The 11,264-nt window shown below is 41.4% G+C and overlaps 1 protein-coding gene across 1 annotated transcript in view; it reads right to left on the reverse strand.

Moving 5' to 3' along the window:
* smarcal1 (SWI/SNF related, matrix associated, actin dependent regulator of chromatin, subfamily a-like 1) overlaps positions 1-11,030 on the reverse strand; it is a 28,746-nt gene extending 17,716 nt beyond the window's left edge. Inside the window, 11 exon segments of the mRNA XM_070441895.1 lie at positions 322-334; positions 776-973; positions 2,855-2,924; positions 2,927-2,977; positions 2,980-3,027; positions 3,551-3,601; positions 9,098-9,125; positions 9,128-9,354; positions 9,533-9,583; positions 9,756-10,344; positions 10,459-11,030. Coding sequence (XP_070297996.1) covers positions 322-334; positions 776-973; positions 2,855-2,924; positions 2,927-2,977; positions 2,980-3,027; positions 3,551-3,601; positions 9,098-9,125; positions 9,128-9,354; positions 9,533-9,583; positions 9,756-10,344; positions 10,459-10,797 — 1,665 coding nt within the window. The 5' untranslated portion in view covers positions 10,798-11,030.
* Positions 11,031-11,264: the final 234 nt, after the last annotated feature.

Below are 11,264 nucleotides of genomic sequence, written 5' to 3' on the forward strand. Positions count from 1 at the left end.
CCATAGGACACGGTGACCCATAGGACGGTGCCCGATGTGACCATAGACCGGTGACCCATAGACGCGGTGACCCATAGGACGCGGTGACCCATAGGACGCGGTGACCCTAGGACACGGTGGCAGAAAAGTAAATTAAAATACAGAAAAGTAAATAAAAACAATAGGGGGATGAAGTAGGTCGATTGGGTGGGCTATTTACAGATGTACTATCTACAAGCTGCAGCGATCGGTTAGCTGCTCAGATAGTTGATGTTTAAAGTTAGTGAGTGAGGGAAATGTAAGTCTCCAGCTTCAGCGATTTTTGCAATTCGTTCCAGTCACTGGCAGCAGAGAACTGGAAGGAAAGGCGGACGAAGGAGGTGTTGGCTTTGGGGATGACSAGTAAGATKMAACACTAATGTGTAAAGAACAGCAATATATACCCCTGGACATGACTGACACAGTGTCTATTGAATTAATGGACAACAAGAATGGCAGTTTGCCCCCTAATACAGAAAGAACAGAGCCGGTTAATGAAGAACCATCAGGGGAAATACAAAACTAACTTTGTATTCCTCGATACTGTACCCTCCGTGACTATTATTGAACACTGAGGAAAATACGTCATTTCTCATTTTAATCAATGTCATAGTCTAGGCCTATAGCTAATAAGAAATGCCTAGGTCTATAGCTAATAAGAAATGCCAAGGCCTATAGCTAATAAGAAATGCCAAGGCCTATAGCTAATAAGAAATGCCAAGGTCTATAGCTAATAAGAAATCCCAAGGTCTATAGCTAATAAGAAATGCCAAGGTCTATAGCTAATAATAGATGTGGTTGTACCTCAGCCCAGGTGAATCTGACAGAAGAAGGGGCCACCACTAATAAAGGCCACTCTTTCCTGTAGTAGGCAGCTATGCAAATGGCCTGCACTGTCTTCCCCAGTCCCATGTCATCAGCCAGGAGGAGGCGGCCATCTTTGGACACAGCAAAGCTGGTGGAGACAAACAGGGTTAATTACGACTACAGTCGAWGTCGGGAAGTTTACATACACTTTAGCCAAATACATTTAAACTCAGTTTTTCACAATTCCTGACATTTAATCAGTAAAAATTCCCTGTCTTAGGTCAGTTAGGATCACCACTTTATTTTAAGAATGTGAAATGTCAGAATAATAGTAGAGAATGATTTATTTCAGCCTTTATTTGTTTCATCTCAATCCCAGTGGGTCAGAAGTTTACATACACTCAATTAGTATTTGTAGCATTGCATTTAAATTGTTTAACTCGGTCAAACGTTTCGGTAGCCTTCCACATGCTTCCCACAATAAGTTGGGTGAATTTTGGCCCATTCCTCCTGACAGAGCTGGTGTAACTGAGTCAGGTTTGTAGCCTCCTTGTTTGCCCCATGCTTTTCAGTTCTGCCACAAATTTTCTATAGGATTGAGGTCATGGCTTTGTGATGGCCACTCCAATACCTTGACTTTGTTGTCCTTAAGCCATTTTGCCACAACTTTGGAAGTATGATTGGGGTCAGTGTCCATTGGAAGCCCATTTGCGACCAAGCTTAACTTCCTGACTGATGTCATGAGATGTTGCTTCAATATATCCACATAATTTTCCTGCCTCATGATGCCATCTATTTTGTGAAGTGCACCAGTCCTCCACTGCAGCAAAGCACCCCCACAACATGATGCTGCCACCCCCGTGCTTCACGGTTGGGATGGTGTTCTTCAGCTTGCAAGCATCCCCTTTTTCCTCCAAACATAACGATGGCCATTATGGCCAAACAGTTGTATTTTGTTTCATCAGACCAGAGGACATTTCTCCAAAAAGTACGATCTTTGTCCCCATGTGCAGTTGCAAACCGTAGTCTGGCTTTTTTATGGCGGTTTTGGAGCAGTGTCTTCTTCCTTGCTGACGGCCTTTCAGGTTATGTCGATATAGGACTCGTTTTACTGTGGATATAGATACTTTTGTACCCGTTTCCTCCAGCATCTTCAAAGGTCCTTTGCTGTTGTTCGGGGATTGATTCGCACTTTTCTCACCAAAGCACGTCATCTCTAGGAGACAGAATGCGTCTCCTTCCTGAGCGGTATGACGGTCCCAGGGTGTTTATATTGCGTACTATTGTTTGTACAGATGAACGTGGTACTTCAGGCGTTTGGAATTTGCTACAAAGGTGAACCGACTTGTGAGGGCTACACCTGTTTTCTGAGGTCTAGTCTGGATTTCTTTAGATTTTCGCATGATGTCAAGCAAAGAGGCACTGAGTTTGAAGGTACGTCTTGAAATACATCCACAGGTACACCTCCAATTGACTCAGATGATGTCAATTAGCCTATCAGAAGCTTCTAAAGCCATGACAAATTTTCTCGGAATTTTCCAAGCTGTTTAAAGCACAGTCAACTTAGTGTATGGAAACTTCTGACCCACTGGAATTGTAATACAGTGAATTTAAGTGAAATAATCTGTCTGTAAACAATTGTTGGAAAAATTACTTGTGTCATGCACAAAGTAGATGTCCTAAACAACTTGCCAAAACTATAGTTTAACAAGAAAATGTGTGGAGTTGTTGAAAAATGAGTTTTAATGACTCCAACCTAAGTGTATGTACTTCAACTGTACATACAAACAGACCATTAATCAAGAACCCTCAGGGATACAAAAACAAACGTTGTATTCCTGGAGAAGACAATCAGGTGTAATACAAACAGACTGATAATCACAAATGAACCTATATAAAGAACCAGATACATAAGATGTGTACATTAGGCATGACCCCTGTATATAGCCCCACTATTGTTATTACTGCGCTCTTTAATTATTTGTGATTTGAGTTGCATGGTCATGATAACAGTGAGACTAGCACCTACTTGACACACGTCTCTCTGGAAGGGCATGAGACTACGTGACATGAGGGGTCGATGGAGGCGTCAGCTTCAGAACCTCTGATGTCTGGCTGCCTTCAAACAGGGCAGAGAAAACCTGGATCACACCCTTGGGAGAGGCTCCATCTCTACTGATGGAATGGCACCAAGAGCATCCACTGGGAAGAGGACACGGAACAGAGTCACACGGAGCGTAAAACTTTCACTGAACACAGAGCACTCACTGAATACTGAACACACCATTCACTGACTAACAACACACACCATTCACTGACTACAGAACACTCACTGACTACAGAACACTCACTGACTACAGAACAATCACTACTAACAGAACACTACTGCACAAACACTCACTGACTACAGAACACTCACTGACTACAGAAACTCACTGACTACAGAACACTCACTGACTACAGAACACTCACTGACTACAGAACACTCACTGACACAAACACTCACTGACTACAGAACACTCACTGACTAGAACCCACTGACTACAGAACACTCCACTGACTACAGAACACTCACTGACTATAGAACACTCACTGACTACAGAACACTCACTGACTATAGAACACTCACTGACTATAGAATGCAGAGTCGCAGACCATTCAGCAGAGAAGCTAGCGGATACATGACCATGTGTCAAAACAATGACCACAACAGGATAATACTTACTAAGTCTTTTATAATCCTCAAGCAAGAAACTCCACTTTCTTGTCTTCATATCTAAACAAAAGAGAGAATATATAATATTACAAAGCACTATCCAAAACTTGATACTGTGAATATATGAAAAAAGAAATAATACGCCTGAAATAGTAGGAAAAATACTAACAGGTCTAGGCTGTCGAATGCCAGTCTCACGGTAATTGATCGTTAATAACAGAATATGTTTAACAGCTCTTATAGCACCACAGGTAGTTCATTTAGCAGACAAGATATAAGTCTCGTACCATTATTTGATATTATTGTAAGAATACCCCTACCTGTCCCAGACCTGCTGTTTTCAACTCCTAAATTATCGGCTATGAAAAGCCAACTGAAATTTATTCCTGATTATTATTTGACCATGCTTGTCATTTATGGACATTTTGAACATCTTGCCATGTTCTGTTGTAGTCTCCACCCGGCACAGCCAGAAGAGGACTGGCCACCCTCATAGCCTGGTTTCCTCTCTAGGTTCTTCCTAGGTTTGGCCTTTCTAGGGAGTTTTCCTAGCCACCGTGCTTCTACACCTGCATTGCTTCTGTTTGGGTTTTAGGCTGGGTTTTTGTACAGCACTTCGAGATATTGGCTGATGTACGAAGGGCTATATAAAATAAACTTGAAACTTGATAATAATATAACTGAACTTAGCTGAATAAAATAGAAAGGATATTTTTCCCATTCCGGAGCGTGTGCACATATGAAGTGTTGAGCGTAAAAGTAGATTTAGATGTGAATGACACAAACCTTAGAATGTGTAAGAAATCAAAACACACGYGGCTGCATGATGCGACTACAGGCTATTGATAATTTCAAACCGTTGCTCTCTGTTCCTTTCCTCAGSCTGCACACCCTGTTCTCTCATCAAGTCATRATATTCTCAATTTAATCTGGTCTTTGCTAATTTGTAAAAATGTGTTTGGATTTAGAATGGCCCGTTATCAAATGTGAAGGTACATGGTCAGGGGGAAAGGCATGTCATCCGTATGCTGCTTTCCTGCAGTTCACATCATGCTGGCTAGGKTACTCCGGTTTAATAGAGGAACAGCTGACAAAGACATAGAGCAGCAGCAGGGATCCTCCTATTTTTAGCAGCAACCATCAGAGCTCTGCTTTCACACGGGATTGCATAAAGAAATGTCTGGGACTGGGAGACTAGTCAGGATCGAGGCAAAGATGAATGGAGAAAAGTACAGAGAAATCCTTGATGYAAATCTGCTCTAGAGCGCTCAGGACCTCAGAATGGGGCGAAGGTTCACCTTCCAACAGGATAACGACCCTAAGCACACAGCCAAGACAATGCATGAGTGGCTTTGGGACATTTTTCGTAATGTCCTTGAGTGGCCCAGCCAGAGACCGGACTTAAACCTGATCGATCATCTCTGGAGAGATCTGAAAATAGCTGTGCAGCAACGCTCCCCATCCGACCTGACAGAGCTTGAGAGGATCTGCAGAGAAGAATGGGAGAAACTCCCCAAATACAGGTGTGCCAAGCTTGTAGCGTCATACCCAAGAAGACTCGAGGCTGTAATCGCTGCCAAAGATGCTTCAACAAAGTACTGAGTAAAGGGTCTGAATACTTATGTAAATGTAAGTTTTGTATTTAATTTCTATAAGCAAAAATGGCTTAAAAAACTGTTTTTGCTTTGTCATTATGGGGTATTGTGTGTAGATTGATGAGGGAAAAAAACTATTTAATCCATATTAGAATAAGGCTGTAACTAGAGGTCAACCGATTAATCGGCATGGCCAAGTTTTCATAACAATCGGTAATTGTCATTTTTGGACGCCGATTACATTGCATTCCACGAGGAAACAGCATAGCAGGCTGACCACCTGTTACGCGAGTGCAGCAAGGAGCCAAGGTAAGATGCTAGCTAGCCTTAAACTTCTCATAAAAAACAATCAATCTTCACATAATCACTAGTTAACCTAGTAATATCATCAACCATGTGTAGTTAACTAGCTTGTCCTGCGTTGCATATAATCAATGCGGTGGCTGTTAATTTATCACCGAATAACTACTTCAACTTCGCCAAACGGGTGATGATTTAACAAAAACGCATTTGCGAAAAAAGCACAATCGTTGCARGAATGTACCTAACCATAAACATCTATGTATTGATTTTAAGAAAGGCATGGGAGTATATATTTTTAAACCTGCATATTTAGTTAAAAGAAATTCATGTTAGCAGCAATATTAACTAGGGAAATTGTGTCATTTCTCTTGCGTTCATTGCACGRAGAGTCAGGGTATATGCAACAGTTTGCGCCGCCTGGCTCATTGCGAACTAWTTTGCCAGAATTTTACATAATTATGACATAACATTGAAGGTTGTACAATGTAACAGGAATATTTAGACTCATGGATGCCACCCGTTAGATAAAATACGGAACGGTTCCGTATTTCACTGAAAGAATTAACGTTTTGTTTTCYAAATTATAGTTTCTGGATTTGACCATATTAATGACCTAAGGCTCGTATTTCTGTGTGTTATTATGTTATAATTAAGTCTATGATTTCATATTTGATAGAGCAGTCTGACTGAGCGGTGGTAGGCAGCAGCAGACTGGTAAGCATTCATTCAAACTTTACTGCGTTTGCCAGCAGCTCTTAGCAATGCTTGAAGCACAGCTCTGTTTATGACTTCAAGCCTGTCAACTCCTGAGATTAGGCTGACAATACTATAGTGCCTATTAGAACATCCAATAGTCAAAGGTCTATGAAATACAAATGGTTTAGAGAGAAATAGTCAACGCGTCATAATTCCTATAATAACTACAATCTAAAACGTCTTAACTGGGAATGTTGAAGAGCTGGGAATGTTGAAGAACTATATGTTCTGAGCAAGGAACTTAAAACGTTATATTTTTTTGGCACTTTTACTTTCTTTTCCAACAGTGTTTTTGCATTATTTAAACCAAATTGAGCATGTTTCATTATTTATTTGAGATTAAATAGATTTTATTTATGTATTCTATTAAGTTAAAATAAAAGTGTTCATTCAGTATTGTTGTAAATGTCATTATTACAAATATATATAAATACATTTAAAAAATGGACGATTAATCGTTATCGGCTCTTTTTTGGAAATCGGTCGACCTCAGGCTGTAACCTAACAAAATGTGGAAAAAGTCAAGGGGTCTGAATACTTTCCGAAGGCATTATGTACCAAAGACATCTTCAAAACATTATTTTGTCTGCCGTGCGTAATATGTGGTAGGCTATGTATTGTATATTAGTACAATCTTTATTTTAATTAAAATAAAATAAAAATCAGGCTCACATACAGGCCTATGACTGAACTATGGTGTCCTACATGCAAGTCCAGAAATGCTTTGAATGAATCATCACCTTACAAAGCACTGTCCCATTCGTTGTGTTTGGCTTTGAAACAACATCCACAACGACCAGGTTTTCCAGTTTCAACCTGCTGTTGACCTTCTCTCTTCAAACTGATCATCCCAGTGAGGTGAAACAATGCAGCCTAAAGGTGAGTTTTAAAAGCATGAACTGTTTTGATGATAAGTGTTTGATGTGATTTATGATTGCATTTGCATTGATGTCAGAGTGGTTAGAGGGACAATAGAGCCCTGAGTACCAGGTCATTAGGACCTGATGGAGGGACAATAGAGCCCTGAGTACCGGGCCATTAGGACCTGATGGAGGGACAATAGAGCCCTGAGTACCAGGTCATTAGGACCTGATGGAGGGACAATAGAGCCCTGAGTACCAGGCCATTAGGGACCTGATGGAGGGACATTAGAGCTCTGAGTACCAGGTCATTATGACCCGATGGAGGGACAATAGAGCCCTGAGTACCAGGCCATTAGGACCTGATGGAGGGACAATAGAGCACAGAGTACCAGACCATTAGGGACCTGATGGAGGAACAATAGAGCCCTGAGTAACCAGGTCATTAGGACCTGATGGAGGGACAATAGAGCCCTGAGTACCAGATTAGGACCTGATGGAGGAACAATAGAGCCTGAGTACCAGGCCATTAGGACCTGATGGAGGGACAATAGAGCACTGAGTACCAGACCATTAGGACCTGATGGAGGAACAATAGAGCCCTGAGTACCAGGCCATTAGTGACCTCATGGTCATTAGCGACTTGGGTAAGCCTACTACCAACTAGAGGTCGACCGTTAATCGGAATGGCCGATTAATTAGGGCCGATTTCAAGTTTTCATAACAATTTCATAAAATCAGATTTTTTTTTTACACCTTTATTTAATCTTTATTTAACTAGGCAAGTCAGTTAAGAACACATTCGTATTCGATGACGGCCTAGGAACGTTCTGCTCGTTCAGGGGCAGAACGACAGATTTTTACCTTGTCAGTCGGGGGATCCAATCTTGCAACCTTACAGTTAACTAGTCCAATGCTCTAACACCTGATTACATTGCACTCTACGAGGAGCTCGCCTGTTACGCAAATGCAATAAGCTAAGGTAAGTTGCTAGCTAGCATTAAACTTATCTTATAAAAAACAATCAATCAATGACTGTCATTGCTCAATGTGTACTTAACCATAAACATCAATGCCTTTCTTAAAATCAATACACAATTATATATTTTTAAACCTGCATATTTAGCTAAAAGAAATCAGGTTAACAGGCAATATTAACCAGGTGAATTGTGTCACTTCTCTGCGTTCATTGCACGCAGAGTCAGGGTATATGCAACAGTTTGGGCCGCCTGGCTCTTTGCGAACTAATTTCCAGAATTTTACTAATTATGACATAACATTGAGATGTGCAATGTAACAGGAATATTTAGACTCATGGATGCCACCCGTTAGATAAAATACGGAACGGAAAAAATCGCTTTGTTTTCGAGGTGATAGTTTCCGGATTAGTCAAAGGTATATGGTTTAGCGAGAAATAGTCGACGCGTTATAATTCCTTTAATAACTTTTGGCTGAACTTGAAAGGGGTTCCTTCGTTTTTTACCGTTCATGTCTTGATCTACTTCAAAAAGGTCTGTGTTTCGCGGAGGAGCAGACTGACAGGGGACAATGCAGACAAGCTCTGCTTTCTGCACTACAACCTAAAACTTGTTAACTGGGAATATTGAAACCCATGAAAGCTGGTGGTTCGTTATTCATTATGTCCTCATGTTATTTGAGAAACAATTGATTTTATTTATGTATTATATTAAGTTAAAAAAAGGTTTCATTGTTCATTCAGTATTGTTGCAATTGTCATTATTACAAAAATGTGTGTGTGTGTGTGTGTATGATATATATATACAGTAATAATACATCGTTTTTTTAAAATTTTTATATTTTTAAAAAATCGGCCGATTAATCGTATTGGCTTTTTTGCCCCCCAATAATCGGTATCGGCGTTAAAAAAATCATAATCAGTCGACCTCTACTACAAACACATGTCCAGAGTGCATAAGAGAATATTACCATGACTGAATGGTCACGTGGATTTTGACTGTGGCCATGACTGCCGTGTGGTGGTAATACTGTCACCGCAACATCCTAAAACAGGTTTCACTTACCATAGTTCTTGGAAGGCATCTGTTTGAAAATGCAGCGATGACGTCAACATGGTATCCAACGTCGACCTCGAAGCGTGATCGTGACACCAGGGTGGCGTGGCCCTGTAAGGTGGCCCCTGGTCTCTGCCAGCCACTACACAGCTTCAGCAGGGCCCCAAGCGTAGCAGTGTCACGGGACCGGCTAGACGCCGGCGCCACGTCAATACCCCCCACCAGAGGTGTCAGACATATACAGGAGATGGAGCCTGCCTCCTCCACTACAACAGSAAATACATGGGCCTTCTTAGATAGTCCCGAATGGCACTCTATTCCGTATACAGTGCACTACTTTGGACCAGAGCCCTATAGGCTCTATTGGGACAAAGACAATATGTTTACTTGACCAATACATGTGATTATCTTCTTAAAGTATATGAGTGTGTAGGCCTCTCATACTTAGCTGACGATAGTCCTCAAGGCTGAAGTTCCACATCTTGGTAGCAGGGTCTGTTGGAGATAAAAGATAAAACAACAAGAAGACATAGAAAACAAGTGTACGTAATCTAAGGGTATAGAATAGAAAATAAATATTAGTTATTACACCATATAGAGCTGTAATTCACCTTTCTACCGGACAAATAACCAGGATGAATTTAAATACATCCATTAAAAAACTCACCATAGTTCCGAGAAGGGATGTTTTTGAACACAGCAATCAGCTCAGCATGGTAGGCGACTTCCACTCTGAAACGCTCCTCTGAGTGAGAGACACATTTCCCTCTGACTGTGACGGCAGGGGTCTTCACAGGTGGAGAGTTACTAACGTCAGTACTGCTGGAGGAAGGCTGCCGTCTCACAGCACTCTGGACAGATGGTGATGTGGCTCCATGTTTGGTTCCTTGTTTATAGAAACTACCAATGGCACTTCCAGAACTGGAAGACAGGCCAGAAGAAGAGGTCTTTGGATGAGGTTTAGAAACAGAGAAACTGGCAGTTGCACTTGTAGAAGTAGGATATGGACCAGGTAACACTGCTCTATTCGGCTGTGGAGGTTTGAACACGGAGGATACATTTTGGCCTGATGAGGATGGCTTGGGTCCATATGAACTACCAGTACCAATGGAACCTCCAGAAATGGAAGATGATGGGCCACCTGGTGTCTTTGGCTGAAGAGGTTTGAACACTGAGGGGCTTCCTCCTGTTGACACATCTAACCCTTTCAAGGAAWGTTGTCCCTTTGGGAGAGGTAGTGGGTCTATTACTTTGATCTGAGGAGACAAAGACAAAGACAAAAAAACAGTACATTAGAAACAAAAGTCATTGCCAACAGACAAACCAAAAACAAATATAACTGTACAAAACGTCAAGGTATCACTCCTCACCTGTTTAGTGGCAGTATGGGAGAATAGTGAATTCTGTCCAGACTTGTCCCTTGGGCTAGAAAACAACTGGTTAGGTCTCCTGTCTTGACCCTGTGGAACATAATTCTGAAGCACAGTATTAGGTGGATGATGAGTTAGTCGTGGTCGGGGAGTTGAGTTAGAWGGTGGGCCAGAGTGAGGGTTAATGCCTTGCTGAGGAGCACTGGCTGGGCTGTTGAGCCCTGATATGGGCGTCTGGTTGTTTGACTGAGCAGCCTGTCTCTGTGCTCTAATCGCTAAAGCTCTCCGTCTATTGTCCTCTATCTTCTGCTGCTGCTCTGCCGTCAAAGAGCTAGACATGGTTAATTATTAGCTAGCTATATAGCCTGCTAATWTGCTGGCAAGTTAGGTTGTAGCTAGCTAGCTATCGTTAGCTTGCTAACAAGTCGGAAAAGTTCACAGCCCATATCGGTAAGCGAAATATGAATAAACAAGTAGCAGAGTTATCTAGCTATATCTAAATACGACATATTTTCGCTAACGACCTACGCTAAAACKACAAAAGCAGAAGTTCTTCGTAAGTATATTGACTAGTTTCTGGTTTCTTGTTTGGGATCTCTGCGAAGGAAGTGACGTTTAACAATAYCAAGTCACGTGGTGCAAATGTTCGGCGCTTTTATTTWWAAAAAWMTTTTTTWATTCTTTCAATACCATTAGTTTTTCAATAAGAAACAGGCATATGTGCAGTGATACTATATATACATATCTGTGCCATTTGCAGTATTGGGAGTCATTCTCACATATCACAAAGCCAGATCCTGACTAGA

The sequence above is a fragment of the Salvelinus sp. IW2-2015 genome, unplaced genomic scaffold, assembly GCF_002910315.2.
Source record: "Salvelinus sp. IW2-2015 unplaced genomic scaffold, ASM291031v2 Un_scaffold5114, whole genome shotgun sequence".
In the NCBI taxonomy this organism is placed as follows: domain Eukaryota; kingdom Metazoa; phylum Chordata; class Actinopteri; order Salmoniformes; family Salmonidae; genus Salvelinus; species Salvelinus sp. IW2-2015.